The 27,643-nt window shown below is 40.4% G+C and overlaps 1 protein-coding gene, 1 non-coding gene and 1 pseudogene across 4 annotated transcripts; 2 read left to right on the top strand and 1 right to left on the bottom strand.

Annotated features, from left to right (window-relative positions):
• Positions 1-1,413: 1,413 nt before the first annotated feature.
• On the bottom strand, positions 1,414-27,431 carry ZC3HC1 (zinc finger C3HC-type containing 1). 3 transcript variants are annotated; one of them, XM_069461542.1, is made up of 10 exons: positions 27,197-27,361; positions 24,894-25,005; positions 20,417-20,567; positions 19,452-19,535; positions 7,991-8,118; positions 6,600-6,754; positions 5,538-5,652; positions 4,985-5,197; positions 4,272-4,478; positions 1,414-1,852 (listed from the first exon to the last, which is right to left on the bottom strand). In XM_069461542.1, the coding sequence occupies exons 1-10, from the start codon at positions 27,340-27,342 to the stop codon at positions 1,784-1,786; spliced, it is 1,380 nt and encodes a 459-aa protein (XP_069317643.1). In that variant the 5' UTR covers positions 27,343-27,361; the 3' UTR covers positions 1,414-1,783. The 3 variants fall into 3 exon arrangements, with proteins under 3 accessions (XP_069317643.1, XP_069317642.1, XP_069317644.1); XM_069461541.1 differs by having other exon boundaries at positions 5,538-5,781; positions 27,197-27,350; XM_069461543.1 differs by lacking the exon at positions 4,985-5,197 and having other exon boundaries at positions 5,538-5,781; positions 27,197-27,431.
• LOC138377481 (peptidyl-prolyl cis-trans isomerase-like 4) lies at positions 10,834-14,655 on the top strand (annotated as a pseudogene).
• LOC138377746 (small nucleolar RNA U13) lies at positions 17,167-17,270 on the top strand. The gene has a single exon (XR_011231896.1). It is a non-coding gene; the product is annotated as a small nucleolar RNA U13 (small nucleolar RNA).
• Positions 27,432-27,643: the final 212 nt, after the last annotated feature.

Genomic DNA, 27,643 nt, shown 5'->3' on the forward strand with positions numbered 1-27,643 from the left:
AGAAATTGTGATCCAGAGCCTAAGAGCTTCTAAACAACAGACTTCTAATTCACTTAGTCACCAGTTGGCAAAAGGCTTCCCACCCTGGGCTGGAAGTTTTACTTCTATAAACAATTAGAGAGCTGCCCATTAGTTTTCTTCGAAGGGGGACCTGGAGGCCGACAACGAATAGTCAAGCCATTTACCACTGCCAAAGGCAAGCAAGCACCCTTAGAAAAATAACATAGAAGCAGCCTCTACCTGGCCTAGGCCACTGATAAAGGCTTGATTTAGTAGAGATGGCAACACTATTTATCCTTTTTAAAAATCAAAATTAAAAAATGACTAATTTAGAATCTGATTTGCATGGAAGAAAAGACTGTCCTGTAGATCAAAGACAGTTAAGCAACCCATGATTTTGAATTGGATCCTGGTTTGGACAAATCAGATGTAAAGAACATATTTGGGGCCAGGTATAGTGGCTCACGCTGGTAATCCTAGCACTTTGGGAGGCTGAGGTGGGAGGATCACTTGAGGCCAGGAGTTCAAAACCAGCATAACCAAGAGTGAGACCCCATCTCTACAAAAAATAGAAAAATTAGTCAGGTGTGGTGGCACACGTTTGTAGTCCCAGCCACTCGGGAGGCTGAGGCAAGAAGATGGCTTAAGCCCAGGAGTTTCAGGTTGCAGTGAGCTATAATGACACCCCTGCACTCTGGCCTCTGCAACAGAGCAAGACCCTGTCTCAAAAAAAAAAAGAATATAATTGGAACAATTATGAATTTTGAGTATGGACAGGGTATTAGATGATATTCAGGGATTATTAATTTTTGTTGCATGTAATATGTAGAAAAAAGTTCTGTTCATTAGAGACAAAATATTACATGGGTGAAATATTAAGATGTGTGTTATTTTCTTTAAAATATTTCAGTATAAAAGAGAGTTATAAAACAAACCAACAACAGTTACTAAAATACCAGAGAACAGTCACTTTCTGTTAACAGGTCATGGTCACTTTATCAGTGGGCAGTCCTATTAGATGAGTCAGGTTCAGCTTCACTCTTCTGCACCAGAGACTGATGGTCCCCACAAGCAGTGAAAGAGTTGGGGGAGCCCCAGTGGGGAGCCATGTATTAGATGGCACATGCAGAGGGGTCTCTTCTGAAGTGCTTTCCTCCCCATTATATTATTTTACTCTGTTATTATGAAAGCGAGGAGAAAATTACCAGCTTACCATTCACTATAACACACCAAGACATCTCCTGGGGACATAATGAAAATCTTCTTGCTTCTGGTTTAAGAAAGATTATATCTTTGACTGAAATCACAGATAAATTTCAGGCTTTGCAGCCAATCTGAAAATCAAACGTTGAATGTTCCACTCAAGTTTTCTTCAGCCCCTAAGGCAAGGGGGAAAACAGTTCTCCAACACTAAGAATCTTAGCAAATATTTTATTAACACATACTGTCATATTCCTGGGATAGAAGAGTCCTCAGAACATTGCCCCGCACTGAAGGTGCTGAAATGGGTATTCAGGTCCTTGGTCCTCCATCTAGTCTCACAACCCCGCAGCCTTCAATAGAGCGAGGCTAGCTGTCCCTTACACTGTCCACTTCCGTGCATGGAAACAGGGCTCCCCTCAGTCAGATGCTGAGGACTGATACTCACTGCTTTTGCAATGGGAGGGGCTCCTTATGATTAAACCAGGATGGAGAAAAATTTTGCATCAGCTGACCAAAAAGGGATTATTTTTCAAAAAGTCACTCTCATTCACGTTCTCTCCAGGAAGGGGCTGGAATGTTTTCAGGATGAGCATAAAGATTCCCACTGCCGAAATATTCGGAATACTTTCCTTGATTTCTCAGAGAGACTCTGTAAGTATAAGAGCTTATTATTAGAGATTAAATTCTTTTATAGAGACAAAGGATAGATAATAACCTTATAGCTTGGTGTATAAATTTCTCCCATAATGATCTGGGTATGTCTAGGATTGAGTAAAAATCATTTAATATTTGTACTATACATAATGCATACCTAAAGTCAGATTAAAGATCAAAAAGTCAGTCTTTGGCCAGGCACGGTGGCTCACACCTGTAATCCTAGCCAGTTTGGGAGGCTGAGGTGGGAGGATCCCTTGAGCTCAGGAGTTTGAGACCAGCCTGAGGAAGAGTGAGACTCTGTCTCTACAAAAAATAGAAAAACTAGCCAGGCACTGGGGCTCACACCTGTAGTCCCAGCTACTCGGAAGGCTGAGGCAGGAGGATTTTTTGAGCCCAGGAGTTTGAGATTGCAGTGAGCTTCGATGATGCCACTGCACTCTAGCTGGGGCAACTAAAACAAACAAACAAACAAACAAACAAACAAAGGGCAGTCTCCCACTGTCAAATTGCTGCTGACACACTCTGAGTCTCTAAAACATGGCTCATATCTTCCCTCGAAGTATGTGTATCTGTCCTAATCTTTGTATGTTAGGATGACACTTCCAACCCACCATTAGTGCAATAAACATTTTACATTAGTTTTTCATCCATGATGCTGAAATGGGCCTAGTTCATTATTACCTGTGAATAAGTAATCACATTTATGTGATACCTAGCTGGGGTTAACAGTATAATCCAAGGACAAGGAATCAAACAAAGTTGAATGACCCCTAGGAGTTTAAATCATGACTTTGGCCTTCTCAGCTTTATGCTTTTGCCAGCAGAGCTAATAATAGGGAGAATCTCATTGCCACTTGATCATGCCTATGGAGCGCTTTGAGATTCTGAGAAATGGTGTCAAAGGGAGACAAAGCAATTCATTAGAAGGTAAAAGTTCTCATCAGTGAATCAGAACACCTGGTTCTCTCTGCTTTTTGGAGTCACAATAAAAAGCAAATACTCCATGCAGAAAGGCCTCAGTGACAGTGCAAATATCTAGCAAAATGATCCATAAAAACACTTGCAGTTGCTCAGGTAAGAGAACATTTTCATTTTTTTTTTTTTTTTCCTGTCCTCTTTGTGGATGACTATTTCAATAAAGTAAAGTTTCAGGAGGGAAAAGCTTGAGCTCCTACTAAAGCTAGAGAATTTGGTTAATATAGTGCCAAAGTTGAAAGAAACAGTTGAAAAATAGTATAAACTCTTCTTTAACATCAGGATCTTTTACCACAGACTCTTTAAGCTTTATATCTCCCAGTCACAGCAGCTGTGAGAAGGCTAAAAGACAATTACCAAAAAGGATCTTAAAAGTTCTAGAATGCAGAGCCAATTACAAGGCCAACTTTTTCCATTATAAAAAACAAAACAAAACAAACCCTGTGGACTTTCCTTTTAGCATGACAGTGACTGAGAGGAGCCTTAAAAAACTGCCAACACACTCTTTTCCTGAAGATCTAGGTGCAGAGAATTTATGTGCAAAGATAGATTTAATCTCTCCAACTTAAGAGGTGGGTCAAACATTTGTCTTCAAATAGCTTTATATATTTTCAAAAGTTTTTAAATTAGAAAAATGCACAGCTTTTTTCTACAAAAACCTAGAAATCCTTCATCTTCATATTAACTAAGGGCACTAATGTACATTTTTGAATTTTTAGCATCACTATGGTTCCCTCTAGTGGAATCCTGTGGCCCTACAAAACCATGAATCTGGGAATGCTGTCTGTAAATACCTGCTTTGTCCTTGGAAGGTATAGAGGTCAGAAGTTGTTATATTTATACCAGGCTACCAGGTAAATCTGGGAGTGAGCCAGCAAGGAAAGAGAACCCTGTGTTCACGATTCCTTAATGCCTACTCCGTCACTTTTCATCCTTTACACAGAGCAAAAATTTAACTTGTTTTCTCAGTTGTCATCCCCATTTGCAACCCACAGCAGTCATGGCCACGATGGGCTAGCAGAGGTCCAGTGCACAAGCCTTGGCTCTGGAACAAGGCAGCATGTCTAATATGAGGTGTCAGAGCACAGTGCTCCAAAGAGCTAAGTTAACTTGCCAGGCTCCAAATGCAAGTGACAGCAACTGACGGAAAAAGCAGCTGTTCCGCAACATGAGGCTGGAGCAGTTGCCTGTTCATCTCTTTCTGTTTATGTATTCCCTTTCTACTTTGAGTCACTTTAGTTGGGAGAACAAAGAATTTATCAGAATTTGATGTTATGCCATATGCTAAACTGCAGAAAGACTTAACCAGTTCCATGCCTGTTCTCTAGGATGAAAGCAGAATAAGTCCAACTTGACTTATGAAAGCTGAGAGCAGGCAGGGTGCTAATTATAGGACCAGCCTCTGCTCCTCATCCCATAAACAGTAAGTGTCTCACCATGGAGTCCGTTTCAGCTGGCTGGTTAGACTGTTTGTGGGCCAACAGGATGGTCAGCACTGCCTTCCAGCCCGGCTCTGCTGGGGAGCCGGCATGTGGTTCAGCTCCACCATTCTCCCTGGTTTCCATGCCAAGCGTGATATTCACCCACGGGCACCAGTCTCTATGCTGAGAGGTGGGATCAAAGAAGCTTCGGGAAGATGTGTCCTGAGGAAGGAAGAAAAGAAACAGCGTTCATGAAAGGAATAGGCAATGTAAATTCCGGGAGGTATTTTTACTCAGCCCCTGCCCCGGGAGGTACTGCTATTAGTTATCAAGCCCAGAATATCACAAGTGCCCACACTTCTAGATTTTATGTTCTCATTTAAACTCTGCCTACATGTGTTCCTCTCATTTTCTTCATTCTTTCACTCCTTTTGTGGTAAACGAACTGCACCCTATTAGGTTTGTCCCCCTACCTCACCACTGTCCCATTTACCTGAAATGTTTATTAACTTTCCAGAATCCACCCCCAAAGGAACAAATGACAAAACCCTTATATTGTTTCCCTTTGGTCACCTGGTCACCCAACTGTCCCATCTTTAAAATTACTCAGATGGTCTACTTTTAGCCCCAGGACCAAGAAAGTGCTTGTGCCTGCTTCTCCTGCCGCACAGCGAGGGCACAGCACGCTGTTCGTGCTCAGCGACTTCTACGTGCAAAGATGGACTCACCGAGCTGCTAGAAGAGCAGAGGCGAGCTCGTTTGGCTCTCCGCACAGGGCTGGATGGTACTTCCAGGCCAGTGGTGTCTCCTGTTCCCATGCTTCGGGTCACTGGGCGGGTTCTGGTAGTGGGGCTAGCAGCCTCTGGCTCAGGACGCTCAACAGGACTGGAAGAGTCCCAGCTCCGAGTACGGGAGACAATGGGACCTGGGCTCTTTTCGGCCTGAAGGAAAGGGAAGATAACAGAAGTACACAAATGATATTAGTGATTATGGTCAGAAGTATTTCTAAAGCATGTGAAAGCTAACATTTTGTACTTTAAATTATAAGAATTTAGTTTCTGAACTGCCTATAAGAAAACTTTTTGAAGAATATTAGATTTCTATGCTGCATTTTTATGAGTTTAGCTTCTTCACTGGTGAACAGAAATACTATGTGGTATTCTGATCAATGTGGTGGGAAGTGAAGCCTACCCACCATCTAAGTTAATATCCAACTTTTCACCAACACCACCTGTCCAGAATGCCATGGAAAAGTCCATCCCAAATCGCCTAAGTCCATACCTGTTCTGCACCTGGGGTAAAAGTTGCATCTTGGCTCCGGGTCATCATCCTCCGAGGAGATTCAGGCACTAGAGGGAAGCGCTCTGGCCGCCCCTCAAGGCCTGGGATGGGGGAGCTGGTCAGGCCAAAGCAGGCATCCAGGTCAGTCATGGACGATTCAATCTGCTGGAAGCCCCAGAGTCCCACCTTCCTCATGCATTGTGAACATGTTATCAGGGAGAGCTGCATGGGTTCCAAAGAAGAACTAGGTAGGAATGAAGAAGAAAAGAATTTTCTCAAAGGGTAACATTTCCAAGTGACTAAGTGTAATGATTTGTGAGTACGCTTTATCTCATATCAAATTTCTGGAACAGTCCAGTGGACTGGGAACCATGTTCTCTCAGAGCCCCTGGCCTCTGATTTCAGTACCCCAGCTTTGTCATCTTTTACATATTTCCTATAGAAAGAGTTAGGGGTCTCGGTGTGCTCTCTAAGGCAAGATTATTTTCAAGGTATGTTTTATATATTTCTCCTGTCCCTCTTAAAATTTTTTCCTTTTAACAACGTTTTAAAAATATTCCTTAATCTACCAAAGAAAGCATATTGAAAATAAATTAAGATTGTTTCTAAGAGTCTTCTATCTCAGAGGGCGTCTACGCCAAATTGAGCAGCTGGATGGAAACACAAATATGGGGGCCTACAGGACTCCAGCTGGTGCTTCCTCTGGTAGTTTTTATCAATTAAGCTGATTTTTTCTTCCTTTCTAAAAATAGAAAGGAGCCTATTTTCTATTTTTAGAGAAAAGCTTTACTGTTTATAGGAACACAGATTTCCAGCTGGGAAGTGACAGTATCAGAAACAAAGTGCAGTTGTGAAAACCGAGGATTCCTGAGTTCTAATTCTGGCCTTGTTACTAATTCTTATTATCCACCCCCAACACCCACCATTCCCACCACCTAGGTTTCTGTTTCTGTTTTTCTCCCAGGAAACACCATGTGACTTCCAAATACTATTAGTGACTGATATATGGGTGTAATATTGTAGTCACCATTCATGTTCCCCAGGTAAAATCTACTGACTAACCTATAAGCCCAGCCACACATGGAGAGAATACAGGCAGTGACGTGGACTTGGATGTCTGAGCCTAATTTGCTTGTAGTTTTTCTCTCATCAGTTTGGTGATCAAGTTCATCTTCAAGCAGGTGTAGGAGAAGACTGATCTTGTCTTCTGTCAAGCACTACAAGGGAACCAAGTAAAACACCTCAAGTTTCAACAACCATAAAAAGAAAAATTGTACATGATAACGTAGCTAGATGGTACAAGCCAAAATCAGGAAAGAAATGACAAACGTGAAGACAGTTCTCTTTATATAGAAGACACTTCTCGGACAGGGCTAAGTTATCACAGAGAAGCTTTCTGAATTATCCTAGATCTGCTGATTGAGGAAGGTGGCAGTTTTCCTGGAACTGCCAAATCTTTTCTTAGCGCTAAATTGTTTTTAATTTACCAGTTGCAGATTTTCTCTGAAACCTGTAAACTTCAAAGCCAAATAATGAAAACAGATTACTGCTTATGTCTTGGCCTGAACAACAGAGCTTGCCAGTCTTTATGTTTGTTCTAAGAAAAATAAAGAACTATGACAGGGTGAAAAAAATTGCCTTGGCTAGGGACAGGGTGACATTTACTTGTTTTTATTTTTGTCTTTTTAACATTTTAAATTTTTTTTGTTTGTTTTTTAGAGACAGGGTTGCTCTGTCACCTATACTGGAGTGCAGTGCTACGATCATAGCTCACTGCAACTTCAAACTCCTGAGCTCCAGTGATTCTCCTGCCTGAGCCTCCTGAATGGCTAGGCACTACAGGCATGTGTCACCACACCTGGCTAATTTTATTTATTTTTTGTAGAGATGGGGATCTCATTATGTTGCCCAGGCTAATCTTGAACTCCTGGTCGCAAGCAATCCTCCCACCTTGGCCTTGAAATATTCGGTTTCAAAGTACAGATGGGGTAAAGAATTTCAACATTGCTATTCACAAAGAGAAGGGAGTTTATCACTTGTCCTCTAGCATTTTCTTTGGAAAATGGTATGCAATAAACCATATATCGTCACACTGTAGTATATTCTGTTACACAGTTTAAGTAATAAATCAAGATAAAATTAAGTTTATGGGTAACATACACTCAGGGCAACTTGAATCTATGCTCCTGGGTTCCAGTCCTAAAAAGTGGCCCAAATAAACTCTCTACTTATATGCTTAAGAAAATGAATTTATGCCATTTAAAGAACCATACCTAAACATTTAAATGGAATGCTCAAAAGTCACCTTTCTGGTGGAGATTGAAAAGGTCAGCTGAGACAGACAGATAGTTTTCTTCAAAACAACTGTATCCTCTTGTCATTGAAAGAAATGCTTTGTGTATAAATGCAGGTGACAACTGGAGGCCACTGCAGCCTAGCCAGGTAAAACTCACCATGGTTTTCAAGTCCTCTGGCCTCAGGGAAGGAAGCTGGAGGTCCAAGTGACAAAGGCTTTGAAATCGATCTAGGAATTCACTAACAACAATAGCATGCTCATCCAATGGCAACATCCCAAATCGATCTGTGGAAAAAATAAACTGAACAATTATATTAATACAAATTGTAAAAAGTAAAAAACATGTATAGAACAATTGGGGAAGTATAAAATTGATGAGATATATTTGATGATATTAAGAAATTACTGGTTTTTGTTTTGATGGTACTGTAATGATACTACTGTGATCATGTTTATTTATTTATTTTTATTTTTTATTTTATTTATTTATTTATTTTTATTTTTTTTGAGACAGAGTCTTGCTCTGTTGCCCAGGCTGGAGTGCCGTAGCGTCAGCCTAGCTCACAGCAACCTGAAATTCCTGGGCTAAAGGGATCCTCCTACCTCAGCCTCCCGAGTAGCTGGGACTATAGGCATGTACCATCATGCCCAGCTAATTTTTTTCTATATGTGTTTTTAGTTGTCCAGCTAATTTATTTCTATTTTTTAGTAGAGACAGGGTCTCGCCCTTGCTCAGGCTGATCTTGAACTCCTGAGCTCAAACGATCCGCCCGCCTCAGCCTCCCAGAGTGCTAGGATTACAGGCGTGAGCCACCACGCCCGGCCCTGTGATCATGTTTAAATAGCAGAAGATGGGCATGGTAGCGAGTGTCTGTGGCCCCACCTACTTGGGAAGCTTAGGCAAGAGGATTGCTTGAGCCCAGGAGCAACACAGTAAGACCCCATCTTGAATTTTTAAAAAAATTAATTAAAAAGAAAAAGCAGAGTCTTGTATCTTCTATATACTGAAATATTTACAGATGAAATGGTATGAGATCTGGGGCTTCAGAACAATGCAGAGGGGCTGTATTCTGTATTAGGAATACAGAAGAAACAAGACTGGCTATAAGTTGATAATTGTTTAAATTGGATGATGATAGATGGGGTTTCATCATATACTATTCTCTGTATTTTTATGTATGTTTGAAATTGCTACCCTAAGAAAAAGTAGGCCGGGCGGGGTGGCTCACACCTGTAATCCTAGCACTTTGGGAGGCCAAGGCAGGAGGATCACTCGAGGTCAGGAGTTCAAGACCAGCCTGAGCAAGAGTGAGACCCTGTTTCTATTAAAAATAGAAACAAATTAGCTGGACAACTAAAAATATATATAGAAAAAATTAGCTGGGTGTGGTGGCACATGCCTGTAGTCCCAGCTACTCGGGAGGCTGAGGCAGTAGGATTGCTTGAGCCCAGGAGTTTGAGGTTGCTGTGAGTTAGACTGACGCCATGGTACTCTAGTCTGGGCAAAAGAGGCTCTGTCTCAAAAAAAAAAAAAAAAAAAAAAAAAAACCAAAAAAGTATCATCACAGAAGTAAATAGAGTTTATAACGGGAGTTTACAAGAGGGATACAGTGGATACTTCTGGCTATTCACCCTGAAACTATGCCCTGCTCCTGCCTTGCTTGACATCTGGATATCTGACTTTCCCACAGGGGTAATTCCTGATTTGTCTCCACCAATCACAGCAACAGTATTCCTCTTAGCAGTGACCCATGTAGGAAGGGGCATTTGACCCAGTCACACCAGTCACAGCCAGTGAAGAGGAAGTCTCCTGGGGGATTCTGTGATTACAGGAAGGAGGCTTCCATTCTTTTGCTGAATGGCGGCTGCACATGACTCTTCAAACTGCTGCCATCATGCAACCTTGGAGAAACTAGTTTTAGAACAAAAAGACATGCTTGTTGAAAGAACTGGGTCTTTAGTGATATCACTGAGCCAATAAATTAACCAACCCTGGAGTGATCCTGCCTTGGCATTGTTTGTTATGAGATATGTACATTTTCTTACTGTTCAAGCCATTTTGTTACTTTTTCTTCTTCCTGTCTTCCTTCTCTATTCCTCCTCCCTTTCTTTCTTTCTTTCTTTCTTCTTTTTTTCTTGCCAAAAGCTTTTTGACATTAAGCTAGAATTGGTTAGGGAATAGGGGTTTTCAGGAAAGGTTTCTCAGAGGCGTCAGGTCTAAGCTGAATTTGAAAGACCAACAACAGAGTGTAAAATCTAAGGGCCAAAGGATGGTACACCTAGAGAATTCTAAATAGTTTCACAGGGCTGGATAAAGTGTGCCTGTGAGGAGAGTCATAGGACAGAAGGCTAAAGTGTAGACAGTGGCCAGACCATGATTTTATTAACATCTGTGATGAGCAACTACTGAAAGATTTTTTTAAGGAGGAGGGGATGTAATGGAGAACAGGCAATAGTGCAGAGACTGTAAGAGGTAAGTCTGGAGGCAAAGAAATAAATTTAGAAGACATTAAAGAGATTTAAAGTAATAATCCCTGTAGCACACTCGTGGCAAAAGGATGGAGAGGAGGAACATCAATGTTGTAAAACTCTTAATGTTCAATAAAACCTCATATTATAAAAAAAAGGGTACAATGATACGCATCTTTAAATTGGGAAAATGAATATAAACTCAAAATAGAAATCTAGCAATGCTGGTTTCATGCACATATGTCAAAACTTATGAAACTGTAGACCTAAATATGTGCAGTTTCTTTTATGTCAATTATGCCTCAATAAAGCTGTTTTTTTAAAAGAAAGAAATCTCTTTTCCAGTTTTGTTATTAGAAGGGGCCCCAATGCAGTAAAAGCAGCACTTCTGCCCACACTTATCAGCATCTTTAGCGAAGAGAACTTGGTCTCTAATATTACATTAATATTATTAAACGAATCAGGCTCTTCGGAGAGTTGCTGATTCCAATGTCTAGGGGCAAGGACAACAAATCAAGTTGGATGTAGAATATGCTGTTGTTGCTAGAAAGCAAGAACGCTTTCCTGAATGCTAAAGACAATGCTGAAAGTACAGAATAGTCAGTTTAAAGGAGATCCATTATCCCAGTTGTGAATACCTGAAACTCAAATAAGAGAATAATTAAACTAAATGTTTTTGAAAGGCCATGAGCTCTTAATGATATGCAAAGAGTACAAAATAGTAATTTTTAAAATTAAAATTAATTTTAGTAAGTAGAAGAGCATTGAAATATTTGTAAGTACTGTTTCTTCTACCAAATACACATTTTTTCTTTTTTTTTTTTGTTTTTGAGACAGAGTCTTGCTCTATCGCCTCAGCTAGAGTGCAGTGGTGTCATCATAGCTCACTACATCTTCAAACTCCTGGTCTCAAGGGATCCTCCTGCCTCAGTCTCCCCAGTAGCTATAGGAGTGCACCACCACGCCCAGCTAATTTTTTCTATTTTTAGTAGAGATGGGTCTTGACTTGCTCAGGTTAGTCTCGAACTCCTGACCTCAAGTGATCTGCAGGCCTCAGCCTCCCAGAGTGTTAGGATAACAGGCATGAGCCACCACGCCTGGCCAAGTACATGTTTCTTGTTTCAATCTGTGTAACATGTCATCAGTGGGAATGGTAGAGGAAGGACCTATAAAAATCCTTTCCTTTATAAGAGGAACAAGAACACTAGCAAAAGTTGTCAAAATCAACTTTCTGAGAACTCTGGAAATTAACTCAAGCCTCATAATAATCTGGGAAGTGTTTATTCAAGAAAAATGGGTGACTCATCATAAATACAAAGAACTTTATGGTGTTTTAACTTGTCCTGTTTCCACCCTCCTTTCCCTAGCTCAGCTCCATGTCACCTTAAAAACCAACAGCCCCACAATCATGGCAAAACCTAGCAGCTCAGTAGCCACTGGAGAGCACAGAAGGGAGCTGGTACTCCTCCAAAGTCCCATTCCAGAGAGCTGGCATTATTTGATCTGTGTGGCAGTTGCCTGGAAAATTGCATTGGCCCAATGTGAACAGCCTTTTCCTCAAAGGGGTTTTCAAAAATAATCAGCAGCAACTGTTTAACATCACAATTGCTTGAGGCAACAGTATCAGCTGGGGCAAGCAAGCTGACCAAAAACCTTAAAATGAAAAGCTGGGAAATGAGATGTCCATAGGAGGGCTTGAAAAGCTCTGACACATTCCTCGGAACCTAGAAGGACATATGCATGTGCTATACACATGCCCAAGGAAGACCTGAGGAGGCCCTAAGCTCTCATCTCTGGCTAACTTTGAGGCTGTCTATAAGCAGGAAGTGAAGGCTAACAGAGAGTTGCAAACTGCCTGCTTAACTATTGAAGGTGTGCCCGACATACACACAGGGCTCCTTGCCAAAGACTGGGGACTTACTGGTTCCAGGTATTTAAGGAAATCTGTCCAATCACCATCTGATTGCTAAGCTAACCAAACAAAGTTGATCACATGTGACAAAAAATATAGTTTATAGCATTAGTTCAGGAAAATCACTAAACAAACAAATAGTAACAACAACAATAAAAGCAAACACTGGCTGGGAGTGTGTGTCTAATTTCCAGAATTGACATGTTATATTATTTTAAATGTCCAGCTTTCAACAAAAAATTATGAGACAGAGAAAGAAACAGGAAAGTATGACCCACATATCGGAAAAAAGCAGCCAAAAGAAATTGTCACTGAGGAAGCCCAGACACTGGACTTACTAGACAGATACTTTAACCATGTCTATAGAACTAAAGGAAAATATGATTGGCATGTCTCACCAAATACAGAATGTCAGTAAAGAGAGAGAAATTATAAAAAACAACCAAATAGAAATTATGGACTTCAGGTGGGGCGCAGTGGCTCACGCCTGTAATCCTAGTACTCTGGGAGGCCGAGGCGGGTGGATCGTTTGAGCTCAGGAGTTCAAGACCAGCCTGAGCAAGAGCGAGACCCCGTCTCTACTAAAAATAGAAAGAAATTATATGGACAACTAAAAAGCATGGTGGCACACGCCTATAGTCCCAGTTACTTGGGAGGCTGAGGCACGAGGATTGCTTGAGCCCAGAAGTTTGAGGTTGCTATGAGCTAGGCTGACGCCCCGGCACTCTAGCCTGGACAACAGAGTGAGACTCTGTCTCAAAAAAAAAAACAAAACAGAAATTACGGACTTCGAAAATTTAACAACTGAAATAAAAAATTCACTAGAATGGCTGGGCGTGGTGGCTCATGCCTGTAATCCCAGCACTTTAGCAGGCTGAGGTGGGAGGATGGCTTGATAGGAGTTCAAGACCAACCTGGGAAACAGAGCAAGATACCATCTGTACAAAAATTAAAAAATTAGCCCGGCATGGCAGCATATGCCCATAGTTCTAGCTGCTTGGATGGCTGAGGTGGGAGGATCACTTGAGCCAGGAAGTTGAGGTTACAATGACCTATGATGGGCTACTACACTCTAGCCTGGGTGACAGAGCGAGACACTGTGTCTTAAAAAAAAAAAAAATTCAGGATGCCATGGCAGTTCTTCTAGAGACCACTTTGGATTTTTTTTTTTTTTTGAGACAGAGTCTCACTCTGTTGCCCGGGCTAGAGTGAGTGCTGTGTCGTCAGCCTAGCTCACACCAACCTCAAACTCCTGGGCGTAAGCAATCCTACTGCCTCAGCCTCCCGAGTAGCTGGGACTACAGGCATGCGCCACCATGCCCGGCTAATTTTTTCTATATATATTTTTGGTTGGCCAGATAATTTCTTTCTATTTTTAGTAGAGACAGGGTCTCGCTCTTGCTCAGGCTGGTCTCGAACTCCTGACCTCAAGCGATCCACCCGCCTCGGCCTCCCAGAGTGCTAGGATTACAGGCGTGAGCCACCGTGCCCGGCCCTACAGAGAGATTTTATCATACAAATTGGTAATCCTATGGGGACTGGCCACGGAAGAAAGTCTATTTTTGGTCAACTTATGGTGATCAAGCCAGCTTTTCTGAGGCGGAAAAAGAGCCAAGAATTAAGCCCAAGAAGAAAGGCATGGTGTCCATGGTGAACAATGGCAGTGATCGGCATGGATCTCAGTTTCTTATTTCTATAGGAGAAAAATCTAGATTATCTTGATAGTGCTCGTACAGTATTCAGTGAGGTGACAGAAGGCATGGACATAATTAAAGAAAATTAATGAGACTTTTGTTGACAAGGACTTTGTACCATACCAAGATATCAGGATAAATCATACAGTGATCTTAGATGATCCATGAGATGACCCCCCTGGTTTATTAATTCCTGATCAATCACCAGAACCCACCAGGGAACAATTAGACAGTGACTGAATAGGAGCATATGAAGAAATTAATGATTTCAAAGGAAGATCAGCTGAAGAAGTAAGAGAAATAAAGGCAGAAAAAGAAGCTAAAACTCAAGCTACTCTTTTAGAGATGGTGGGAGACATACCTGATGCAGATATTAAACCTCCATAAAATATGTTGTTTGTTTGTAAATTGAATCCAGTGACTGCAGATGAGGATCTGGAAATAACAGTCTCAAGATTTGGGCCAATAAGAAGTCGTGAAGTTATCTGAGATAGGAAGACAGAAGAGTCCCTCTGTTATGCTCTTATTGAATTTGAAAAGGAAGAAGACTGTGAGAAAGCATTCTTCAAAATGGACAGTGTACTTACAGATGACAAAAGAATACATGTGAATTTTAGACAGTCTGTTGCAAAAGTTAAATGGAAAGGAAGAGGTGGAAAATACACTAAGAGTGATTTCAAGGAGTATGAAAAGGAACAGGATAAACCACCTAATTTGGTTCTGAAAGATAAAGTAAAGCCCAAATAGGATGCAAAGTATGATGTAATGCTAAATAAGCAGGCAGAAGACTCAAAATCAAGTCACTCACACACAAGTAAAAAACACAAAAAGAAAACTCGTCACTGCTCTGAAGAAAAAGAAGATAAGGACTACATGCCAATCAAAAATACTAATCAGGGTATCTACAGGGAAGTGGGGTTTGGTCACTATGAAGAAGAAGAAAGCTGTTGGGAGAAACAAAAGAGTGAAAAGGAGACCGGCCTCAGAACTGAAGTCGTAGCTGATCTCGAGAATGGGATGGCCATTATAGTAAAGTCACAAATCCAAATACCCAGCAGATTCTCATAAAAGAGAAAGGAGTAAAAAGAGACTGAAGCGGAAGTCCAAAGAAATCCAAAGAGAAAGAAAAATCTAAGTACAGATGAAAGATAAGGAGGAAAAATGAGTGGCTAACATACTCACCCTTGTCTGACTTAGAGTACCAGAAAAACAGATGTTCAGATTTTGTGTCAAAACAGTAAATTTTTTGTTTGTTATTTTTTTCATGCTAGGATCATGGCCCTTTTAGACTAATAGTGATTATATAGGGCACCGAAAGATAAAGAATTGAACATTTTGTTTGTATACATCTTTAACACTAATTTTATTGTTATACATAAATGGTAGTCTCTTCATTTTTAAAATCACATTTTCATTTTTTTTTTTTTTTTTTTGAGACAGAGTCTCACTCTGTTGTCCAGGCTAGAGTGCTGTGGCGTCAGCCTAGCTCACAGCAACCTCAAATTCCTGGGCTCAAGCAATCCTTTTGCCTCAGCCTCCCGAGTAGCTGGGACTACAGGCATGCGCCACCATGCCCGGCTAATTTTTTCTCTATATATTTTTAGTTGTCCAGCTAATTTTTTTCTATTTTTAGTAGAGACGGGGGTCTCACTCTTGCTCAGGCTGGTCTCGAACTCCTGAGCTCAAACGATCCACCCGCCTTGGCCTCCCAGAGTGCTAGGATTATAGGCGTGAGCCACTGTGCCCGGCCTTCACTCTTTTTTTAATGAAGTATTTCATACTACAAAAATATATAAATATGTATTTATAAGGTATAAAGAATAATAAATGTAAATATATGTGTACCCATAAAAAAAATTCACTAGAAAGGTTCAACAGTAGATTTGAGCTGGCAGAAGAAAGTATCAGCAAACTTTGAGATTCGTCAATTGAGATTATCCAGTCTGAGAAACAGAAAGTAAAAAGAAGAAACACAGAGCTTCAGAGATCTGTGAGACACCATCATGCACACCAACATTTGCATAATGGGAATTACGCAAGGAGAGGAGAGAGAGAGAAAGGGAAAGAAAGAATATTTGCAGAAATACTGGCTGAAAACTCCCCAAATTTGATGAAAAACATTAACCTAAATGTCCAAAAAGCTCAAAATCTGTGTAAGTAGATAAGGGAAGTACAAATATGCTAAATATAACCTGAATAAGTAGGAAAGTATACCCAGAATATGAGGTACCAAGAATAAGAAGGCTTGATCAGCATCTGTGACGACACACAAGTAGGTAAAAAGGGTGTTCGAGTTATAGTCATGCACAATAATCATGTAGAAAGAGGGTTTGACAGTGGGTTCAAGATGAGAATAAACAAGCTTTCCCAAAGGGAGAGCTAACTGGGCAAACTCTATCCCTCATTTCCTGGGAGATTAAAATTTTAGATGAATCTACTCATTAGAAAACCTCAAACATGCTACATGTGACAACATGGATTAATTTTAAAAATGCTGAACACTATGCCCCCAAAGCAGGTAAATACATGATAAACACCCAATTCATATAGTAGTTACCTCTCAGGATAGGGAGGCAAGGAATGCGATTATAGCTGTATCTGTAATTCTTCTTGATTAACAGAAAAAAAGCAAGGTGGGTTGGTTTGAAGCAAGGAAAGAAAAATGTTGGGATTAAGTAGGGTCAGGTGGTAGATACAGAGATTTTGGCTTATTATCATCTATAATTTTTTTCTGTACTTGAAACATTTCAAAATTTTAGAAATTATTTTAAAAGTTAAAACAAGGGGAATGCTTTCTATATTCAGAGGCAACAAAATATTCCTTAATGATTTAGCAAATTATTTAAAGTTGTTTCAAGTAACCAATATGTCAAAACATATGCCATCAATTTACAAAGATACACCATTTTACTGGAAAAGTCGGGTTATAAAAAATTGAAATCAAAGGAAAAGATGTGGACTTTAAAAATCAAGTAAGCTTAACAATAAAAAGGTAAAATGTTTTGATGGCTCAGGTTTTGCAAAACTTGGGAGAAGAAATCACGTTCTAAGACCTTTCTGATTATATTCTTCCAATTTAAGGTTTGGTCTGATTACTACAACACTAAGAAAGTACTAGTAAAGTAAAACCCTATAAAAGTGAAAGAGCAAACAGAGAAGAAATTAAACTCATCATGAAAATGTTTTAACATAAGTTTAAATATATATTTTATAATTAATGTTATTTGTATATTTTGTCTACCATTTAAAGTGTTTCAGATCCTTCGGCAGTTCGTAAATGTGATGACTGGGTTTTCACACTCATGTGTGAGCTGTGCCTCCCTCAAACCTTGTTACAATGTCAGCACATTACTCATCTGACATGAGAAAAGAAAAAAGAAAACAAATAAGGTGACATGTTCAAAATAATCAGTTCTAATAAATTAATAATTATAATTTAAAATGTTTACAGAAATTTAACTTAGTTTTTAATTATTGGTAAATGTTAGAAAAAATAACCTTCAAAATTATACTTATTAGGTATGCTTAATAAATTTAAGCATTAAAGTGTAAATACTTGTAAGTGTTCCTTTCTCCACACAAAAGTCCCTTGAATGTTAAAGAACCAAACCAAGAGGTGGCATAATTGAAAGGTCATATCTGAGATCTATTTAGGATGTAGAATGGATAGGAATAGGACAAGGTAGAAGACAAGAGGGAAGGGCATCTAAAGTGACTTCCAGGTTTCTGGCTAGGACAAATGGGGAGGGAGGTCAGTATCATTTACCAAGATGGAGAAAACTTTAGGTATAAGATGAAGAGTTCAGTACAATATGTGGTTTGACGTACCTATAATATTAAATATGAGTCAAGCTCAAAAGGGAGGCCTGGATGGGAATTAGAAGTCTCCAAGGTTGTAGCTGAAGTTATGAATGGGATCAAGAAAGCAAAGTGCAGCCAGGCATGGTAGTTCATGCCTGCAATCCAGCACTTTGGGAGGATCACTTGAGGCCAGGAGTTCAAGATCAGCCTAAGCAACAGTCTCCAAAAAAAAAAAAAAAAAAAAATTAGCTAGGCATGGAGGCATGTGCCTGTAGTCCCAGGTACTTGGGAGGCTGAGCTAGGAAAATCACTTGAGCCCAGGAATTTGAGGCTGCAGTGAGCTATGACTGTACCACTGCTCTCCAGCCTGGTTGACAGAGCAAGACCCTATCTCCAAAAAGAGAAAAAAAAAAAAAAAGAAGAAGAAGAAAGCAAAGCACATAGTACCAAGAGTTGGGAACCACCAACAGAGCCCTGGGCAGACCCTGAAAACTCAGACTAAGTGCACTGGACAGGAATGGATTCAAATCCTCAAAAGACTAAGTTCTGTTGCACTATACAGTAAAATAGCTTAGTCAACAGCAGCAAGTTCCTGTTACATAATCATCTTCACTTTAACCAATTTATTTCTTAATTAACCCCTTTTCTGCCACCCCTTCATTTATCAGAGGTAGATAGCAATCTCTGATCACTGTCAATCTATTTTTTCCTCTTACTGGTCAGTCATGGAATATTCCTAGCTATCAGTGACCCTGGAATTAGCCTGAGCTGTCCTACTGAAATAAAAAATATACCTAAATGGCATTGATCCCTGGTCAAGGCATGAAATATATAGATGAATAGTGTTGCTTTTTTAAACAAGGGTCTGAAGAATTTTGTACCTGGTCTTGGCTGCAATTCTCCACTAGAGGGCTCTGCTATTGAAGCTGTTTACTTAGCAGAAACATGCTTACGTGATCAACAAAATATAAAAAATCCCAGCTGAGACTACATTTTGGGCTCTCTTATTCCAAAGTGTTCTGTGCACATATCAGTAGTTCCTGATTCAAGGGAGAATGTGTCCTCCTTTGGCCCTTATGTAGGGAGAAAATGTGAGCTTGAACCTGGCCTCTCGAGATCACTAGCTGAGGCACCCTTTGGCTGTGATGATACCTTTACTCAGTGCTGTTTTTTATTTTTTAGAGACAGGGCTACGTTGCTCAGGCTGGCCTCGAAAGTGCTGTTGTTATAGTGTATTGTTTTACTATAATAAACTGTAGATTTGTAATTACTCTTATTTGGGGTCTTGTGAGTCTTATTTAGCAACTGAACCCTTTTAACTGCCACCATTAGTGCACCCTCTAAAGGAAGCCTAGGTTCTAGAACTTGGGGCTGCTTGGTGTGGTAGGAAAAGAAGAGGATTTGCAATTAGATAAAATTATAGTCATGGGTTCTTGCTGGTTGGTTTTAACATCTCTGATTCTTAGTGTCCTAGCCTAAAAAAACTGGGTTGATAATACCTACCTTCCAGGGGCCCTGGGAAGATTAAATGGGATAATGTATACATAGTTAGGCCTCTGGTATGTCAAATGCACTTAATAAAGTTAAGTATTATAATAACATAAGTGAATGTAAGTTGAAAAGCCCAAATAGAAAGGAAGAAAAAGAAATTCCAAAGACTAGGTTTTCATAAAGAAATAGACAATATTAGAAATGCAATGACCCAGGAGAAATGGTAAATGGAAATTCTGAGAAGTAAGTACCTGGAGAGGGGCTGTCTGGCCAAAAACAGAACTTCTCATGGGCAGTACACAAGGCTTTCTTCAGCTCGGCACATCGTTCCTTATCTGAAATTCACATAAGTGGCAATGCCTTAAAAAAACACTATATAGATTAAAAATCCAATGGCCAACAGCCTTTGAAAGTAAAGATTTAACTAGAAATAAAAATAACTAAGAGAATTTAAAAATACAAGAAAATATTAGCAACTACATCATCTTAATATTTTCCACATGTTCTAAATTGAGATTCTACGATCAACAAAGGAGATATCATGTATCTTATAAGGCAGGGCATCTGAAGCGTGAGCCTTCATAAAAGCCCTTTGTATCGCTTTGCCTAAAAATATAAATTTTTTTGTTTTTTTTGAGACAGAGTCTTGCTTTGTTGCCTGGGCTAGAGTGAGTGCCGTGGCGTCAGCCTAGCTCACAGTAACCTCAAATTCCTGGGCTTAAGAGAATCTACTGCCTCAGCCTCCCAAGTAGCTGGGACTACAGGCATGCGCCACCATGCCCGGCTAATTTTTTCTATATATATTTTAGTTGGCCAGATAATTTCTTCCTATTTTTAGTAGAGACGGGGTCTCGCTCTTGCTCAGGCTGGTTTCGAACTCGTGACCTCGAGCGATCCACCTGCCTTGGCCTCCCAGAGTGCTAGGATTACAGGGGTGAGCCACCACACCCGGCCAAAAATATAAATTTTGGAACAATAAAGTAAATATGCTGCTGTTAGGTACCTAGAATACACAAAGTCAAGTCTCCTCTAAAGTAGCTAGCTTAATTAAAAAAAAACATAATGATTGAAGCTAATTAGTATGAAGGCAATCACAAATTCACCTTGTTATATGTAGCCGTATTCATACTTTGACTAAACAGAAGTGGTTGTTTTTTTCAGAAAAACTAGGATAGTATATCTTTGGAGAAAAATGTAATTTGTACCTTATACTTACATCTGTCAAAGTCAAAAGCTGGTTGTAAAGTGGCACAGAGAAAAGCTTGGCAGCTGGAGCACTTGAGCATATCACATTCAACTGTAACCCAGCCATATTTTGCACAGACAAGTGGAGACAGCTCGGGGGGCTTACCTGCCCATTTCAAAGAGTATTCATGTTAAGAAAAACAACACTGCAAGTATATTAAAATGAATAAGACAGAAATTAAAACTTTAACTCATTCTTAATGTATATAGGAATAAATAGGCAAAATTAAGGGTAAAAGCAGTAAAAAAAAGTGGTCAAGACTATTTTTAAAGCACAGGCACATACTTCACAGAATGATGAAGATCATTTGAGTAATAAGCAGAGGGGAAAAAGTTGTTAACTTTTTCTCAGAGATGCTCTATGTATTTTATATATATGTAAACATATATATATATATATATATATATATATATATATTTAAGAGACAGGGTCTTGCTCTGTTGCTCAGGCTGGAGTGCAGTGGTGTGATCATAGTTCACTGTAACCTTGAACTCCTGGGCTCAAGCAATCCTCTTACCTCAGCCTCCCAAGTAACTGGGACTACAGGTGTGTACCACCATGCTTGGCTAATTTTAAAAATTATTTTATTTATTTTTTGTAGAGATGAGGTCTCACTATGTTACACAGGCTGGTCTTGAACTTCTGGCCTCAAGCAATCCTCCTGCCTGGGCCTCCAAAATGCTGGTATTACAGACATGAGCCACCACACCCAGCTGTTTCATATGTTTAAAATGTTTATTATTGGTTGTGGGGTAGAATATAGAAGCCATTCACTTTCACTTAATCTGAAATACTAGGAACTTAGAGACACTAATGAAAGCACTAGGATATGCCTAAGCAATCAGGGATGGTCAAAGTCAAAACAGGCAGAAATATTTTCTGCCACTAATCTGTGCTCTCCTATTTTTTTTTTTTTTTTTGAGACAATTTTGCTCTGTTGCCCCAGTTAAAGTATAGTCATCATAGTTCAGTACAACCTCAAACTCCTGGGCTCAAGCAATCCTCCCACCTCGGCTTCCCAGAGTGCTAGGATTACAGGCGTGAGCCACCACACCCGACCTCTCCTATTTTTTTTTTTAACCTCATTATCCTAGATTCTGAATATGCTCTCCTACTGTACTACACCTATTTTTACTTTCCAAAGAATAAAGACAGGCCTGCACAGTGGCTCATGCCTGTAATCCTAGCACTCTGGGAGGCCGAGGTGGGAGGATCGCTTGAGCTTAGGAATTCAAGACCAGCCTGAGCAAGAATGAGACCTTGTCTCTACTAAAAATAGAAAGAAATTAGGCAGGCATGGTGGTGCGTGCCTGTAGTCCCAGGTACCTAGGAGGCTGAGGCAGGAGGATCGCTTGAGCCCAGGAGTTTGAGGTTGCTGTGAGCTAGGCTGACGCCACGGCACTCTACTCAGGGCAACAGAGTAAGACTCTGTCTCAAAAAAAAAAAAAAAAAAAAAGAATGAAGGGTACAAGAGAAAATTTAGATATAAATGTTAAAGGAACAGGGATTATCTAGAACAAAAGTAACAGAATCACTTAACTAACTTAAATAAATTATCATATCCAAAATGGTGATCAATTTGTAGCCAATAAGAACAAAAGAAAATGGATCTAAATACTGTATCAATATCAGGATTTAATGCAAGGAACAACAGTAGAAAGATGGTTAAAATATCTTCCCCTTCCTGAGCAATTTAGTCTTAAAGTTATCAGGTGGTGAACAAGGAAGATGTCTGAGCCAGGGGGATAGGGAGAGGCAGCTCAGTACAGGTGTCAGAACCCAAGTGGCATATAAAGGGCATCCACGTGGGGTGCCCCAGTGTGCTGTGCTAGGGCCTGAATGGGGTGAAGAGGGATTCATGCAAGGAAGGAGATGGTAGGATAGCAGAAATGGGAGACTGATCAAAGAAGGAAATATATTAAGGATAAAAGAAATTAGGCTTCACAATGCTGAATCAGGGAGGGATAAATGGAAAGGGAGAAAACTAGAATGAATCCTGTGATGTAGAACTGGAATTACAGATGCCAGCAGGAATTCATAGTTTTTAAAAATATAGAGATAGGCTGGGCATGTGGCTCATGCCTGCAATGCATGAGCACTTTGGGAAGCCAATGCAGGAGGACTGGAGGCAGGGATTTCAAGACCAGCCTGAGCAACATAGCAAGACCCGATCTCTACAAAAAATTTAAATCAGCTGGGCATTGTGGCATGCACCTGTAGTCCCACCTACTCGGGAGGCTGAGGGAGGAGGATCACTTGAGCCCAGGAATCTGAGGTTGCAGTGAGCTATTATGATGCCATTGCACTCTAGCCTGGGCAACAGAATGAGACTGTCTCAATTTAAAAAAAAAAAAAAAGTGCAATCTCTTTAAAAAATAGATAAAACTCTTGAACTCATATATTGTATTAGGTATGTTTATAAATAAACTTATGAATGCTTAATACGTCTTCTCTAAAATATGCAATGTGATCATTGGCACGTGCTTATTTTTTTGTTTGGGTAATACTCCAGCATTAGTCTCTTGATCAAAAAATGTGTGTGATTTAGCTTGTTTCATGGTCTTAAATTCTGAGACCTTTGATTCCTAGGTCAGAACCTTGTTAATAATTTGTGTTGTAAAAGAGAAATGCATACTGTAGATATCTGTCTGGACTACAGGGGAAAAAAAAGAAATGCAAACTTGGAAAAAAAAAAAAAAAACAGCTGGAACTACTAAAGACTCCTGTAAAAGCAAAGTGATATAGACAGCTCTTAAGGTGGCTCCAATGATCCCTGCTTTCTGGTATTCATGCCTTTGTATAATCTCCTCCTCTTAAGTATGGGCTGGCCTAGTGACTTGCTTCTAATGAATAAAATATGACAGAAGTGATGGGATGTCACTTCTGAGATTGGGTTACAAAATGAGTCTGGCTTCCATCTTGCTCTCTCACCTGCTGGCTCTGACGGAAGCCAGCTGCCAAGTTGTGAACTGTCTCTATAGAGAGGCCCACAGAGCAAGGAATCAAGGGAGGTCCCTGGCCAACTGAAGCCCTCAATAGCCACAAGGAAATGAATCCTGCCACCAATCACATGGCTGAGCTTGGAAGTAGATCCTTTCCTAGTTGACTCTTGAGATGACAGTGCCCCTGGCCAACCTTGATTGCAGCCTGTGAGAGACCCTGAGCCAGAGGACTCAGCTAAGCTATGCCTGGATTCCTGAGCCACAGAAATTGTGAGATATTAAATGTTTGCTGTTTTAAGCCACTAAATTTTAGGGCAATTTGTTATGTAACAATAGATAACTAATACACAAAGGAAAATCTAGAAAGAGACAGTATAGTAGTATAGTCTCAAAAACATCAGGCTATAATTCTAGATCTGCCATTTGCTAGTATGTTGATCTTGAGCAAGTCATATAACTTACTCAAAACCATTCCCTCTTCTGTAAAACAAACATAATAGTAATAATACCTATTTTCATAGGTAAAGATTAAATGTGATAATATATGAAAACACACTATATACTAATATTAGTTATTATTTCTTCTCTCAGGCTCTTAGTTTTTTCTTTCGTAAAAAGAAAAGGTTAGGCCCACGGTGGCTCAGGCCTGTAATCCTAGTACTCTGGGAGGCCCAGGCTGGTGGATCGTTTGAGCTCAAGAGTTCGAGACCAGCCTGAGCAAGAGCAAGACCCTGTCTCTACTAAAAATAGAAAGAAATTATATGGACAGCTAAAAATATATATAGAAAAAATTAGCCGGGCATGGTGGCGCATGCCTGTAGTCCCAGCTACTCGGGAGGCTGAGGCAGAAGGATCGCTAGAGCCCAGGAGTTTGAGGTTGCTGTGAGCTAGGCTGACGCCATGGCACCCTAGTCCGGGCAACAGAGTGAGACTCTGTCTCAAAAAAAAAAAAAAAAAAAAAGAAAAGGTTAATCTCAAATGTCTCTTTGAGGATAACATATTATGATGCTGATTTTCCTGTAAATTTTTTAACAAGATTGATTCTTTTTTCTTTTTTTTTGAGACAGAGTCTCTCTCTGTTGCCCGGACTAGGGTGCCATGGCGTCAGCCTAGCTCACAGCAACCTCAAACTCCTGGGCTCGAGCGATCCTACTGCCTCAGCCTCCCGAGTAGCTGGGACTATAAGCATGCGCCACCATGCCCGGCTAATTTTTTCTATATATTTATTTTTAGTTGTCCAGCTAATTTCCTTCTATTTTTAGTAGAGACAGGGTCTCGCTCTTGCTCAGGCTAGTCTTAACTCCTGAGTTCAAATGATCCACCCGCCTCGGCCTCCCAGAGTGCTAGGATTACAGGTGTGAACCACCGCACCCGGCCAAGATTGATTCTTAAATTTAAAACATCAGAGTAAGGTGTGCTACCCAGGGTAAGGTGTAATATTGTGGAAGAATAACAATCACAGGAATATGTAGAAAGTGCAATGCACATGAACTGAAAAAGGATATAGAGAATGTTTCCACTCTGCTGAAGAAGGCTTCTTTGCTTGTAGATTCCAATGGAGGTTGTTCTGCTTGGGGCGATCCATTAACTGACTGAGATGTGGCAGATGTATTTTTCCTAATATAAACAACAAAACTGTTGGTAATCCTTTTATGGTACCACCCTGCTTAAATGTTTTGTATCTAGTTTCTCTACACATCATATTATCAATCACACCAACACTGGATTTTAAGCTTCCTAAAAATCATTTTAGTCATGTCATTCCTCTGCTTAATATTTTCAATGGTTTCATAATACTTACTAAATAAAACCCAGATTCTTCAGTTTGGCATTCAAAACTCTTTACAGTTTGGCCATACCTGAATTTCAATCAATTACTACCTCTACAATGCTCTCCTAATACTGGCAAAATATTCTACTAGTTCACCCACTGTTCTCTGATAGTATTTTGCATAATTTTAGTAAGCACAAAATAAGACTTCAGGTATGCTTTATATAATTTGAACCTCTTCATAAAATTAACTCTTTTAGTAGCAGAAAAAACAATTTTAATATTTCTTTTTTTTTTTTTTTTTTTTTGAGACAGAGTCTCACTCTGTTGCCCAGGCTAGAGTGAGTGCCGTGGCATCAGCCTAGCTCACAGCAACCTCAAACTCCTGAGCTCAAGCAATCCTCCTGTCTCAGCCTCCCAAGTAGCTGGGACTACAGGCATGCGCCACCATGCCCAGCTAATTTTTTCTATATATGTTTTTAGCTGTCCATATAATTTCTTTCTATTTTTAGTAGAGATGGGGTCTCGCTCTTGCTCAGGCTGGTCTCGAACTCCTGAGCTCAAACGATCCGCCCACCTCGGCCTCCCAGAGTGCTAGGATTACAGGCGTGAGCCACCGCGCCTGGCCCAATTTTAATATTTCTACCTGGATGGACCCTTGATACTACTACTGAGAAACTACTGAGAAAATTCACATCAAAGTAAGCATATTTCAGAGATTTCATGAAAAAAATTCAGAGAGAAAAAAATCAGCAAAGCAATTCTCTCATTTTCAGTGAAAGGCATTTCAACAGTGCCTAGGAGTGGGGGTGAGGAGTTGAAATTGCTGAAGGACAAAAGTTTTTTTTGTTGTTGTTTTTTGAGACAGAGTCTCACTCTGCTGCCCAGGCTAGAGTTCCATGGCGTCAGCCTAGCTCACAGCAACCTCAAACTCCTGGGCTCAAGTGATCCTCCTGCCTCAGCCTCCCAAGTAGCTGGGACTACAAGCACGCACCACCAGGCCCAGCTAATTTTTTCTATATATTTTTAATTGTCCAGATAATTTGTTTCTATTTTTTAGTAGAGATGGGGTCTTGCTCTTGCTCAGGCTGGTCTCGAACTCCTGAGCTCAAACGATCCACCAGCCTGGGCCTCCCAGAGTACTAGGATTACAGGCGTCAGCCACCACGCCCAGCGACAAAAGTTATTTTAATAAAAATTGGATTATACCAACAATTATAACTCTAAAGAAATAAATTTATTCTAAGAATCTTTCTCAGAGATTCACAAAGAGCCCTGGGGGAGTATGTCTTGGGAAAAAATTTAGAGGATCCATAAACTTGGATGGGAATAAAAGGGCATTTATTTCACTTTTCACTAGACCCTGAGATTTAGCATTTCCTTTGATTATGAATGAAGGTAAAAAACTATAGTAGTATTAGTAATACCTGTAACTTTGTCATCAATGGAAATAATTTTCTCACATTATGGTTGTTGCACGTTTTGAAATAACATTTATGTTCATCACTACTTCAAAATGATGGTTGGTAACAGACATACCACTAGATATTATTAATATAAACTCTTTAATAAAAAAGCATGTTACTGCATAACTTTTTCTTTAACTATCTTGATAACTACATTCCAACGTAATTGGTTCCCTTTATAATCCTACGTAATTTACTCTAAGCATTTAACACTACTCTGAAAGGGGGTTCACAAGCTTCGTCAGACTGCCGAAGAGGTCCACAGGACAAAAAAGATTAAGAACCCCAACGAAGAGAAGTCAGGTGCGCTCAGTTAGTGGTCCACTCTTTTTCCTTCCAAAAATATATGCCCTATGGCAAAATTCCTCCCATTGTGCGGAATCCAGTACATCCAAGGGAAAGATCGAAGCCGACCAAGCTTAGTAACCCCAGTCTCTTTCAGATCCCAAGAAGCCATCCCCACCACCTGAGTCGCTGACAGATGGGACCCCCAATCCCCGCTCCAGGCCTGTGTTCCCCAAGCCCTCTCCAGTCTTCCAGCACCGGACCCAGGGCTGACTCGTGAACTCACGCGTCCACGCCTCCCTCTTCCGGAGCAATCCCCTCATCTATCAGCTGCCGGATTTTCTGGGGTGTCCCTTCTGGGGAGCGAACGACAGCACCCCAATTCCTTTCAACCCCCGCGGCAAACGCTTCTCCCTCACTGGGCGCCGCCATTTCGGTCCGTTGGCGAGTTGCTTCCCCCGAGGGTTTGAAGGCTCAGGAACTTCCGTTCTGGGCGGTTAAAATCCACCGCCTCCTGAAGCAGCCAAACCGCGGGACCCGCCCCTTCCTGGTCATAGAACGTTACAGCCAGAGTTTAAGGAGAGCTGTAGTATTTAGGACAACGTAGATTAATCTTTTCCTTTATGAATTAGCATATTTAGATTGATAAGAGATTTTCAGAGCGATGTCTCTTCAAATTCAGCAGGGACGATGGGCTCTATTTAGTCTTCATGTAATGAACTCATAGGGCCTT

Source organism: Eulemur rufifrons, chromosome 29, assembly GCF_041146395.1.
Source record: "Eulemur rufifrons isolate Redbay chromosome 29, OSU_ERuf_1, whole genome shotgun sequence".
Taxonomy (NCBI): Eukaryota; Metazoa; Chordata; class Mammalia; order Primates; family Lemuridae; genus Eulemur; species Eulemur rufifrons.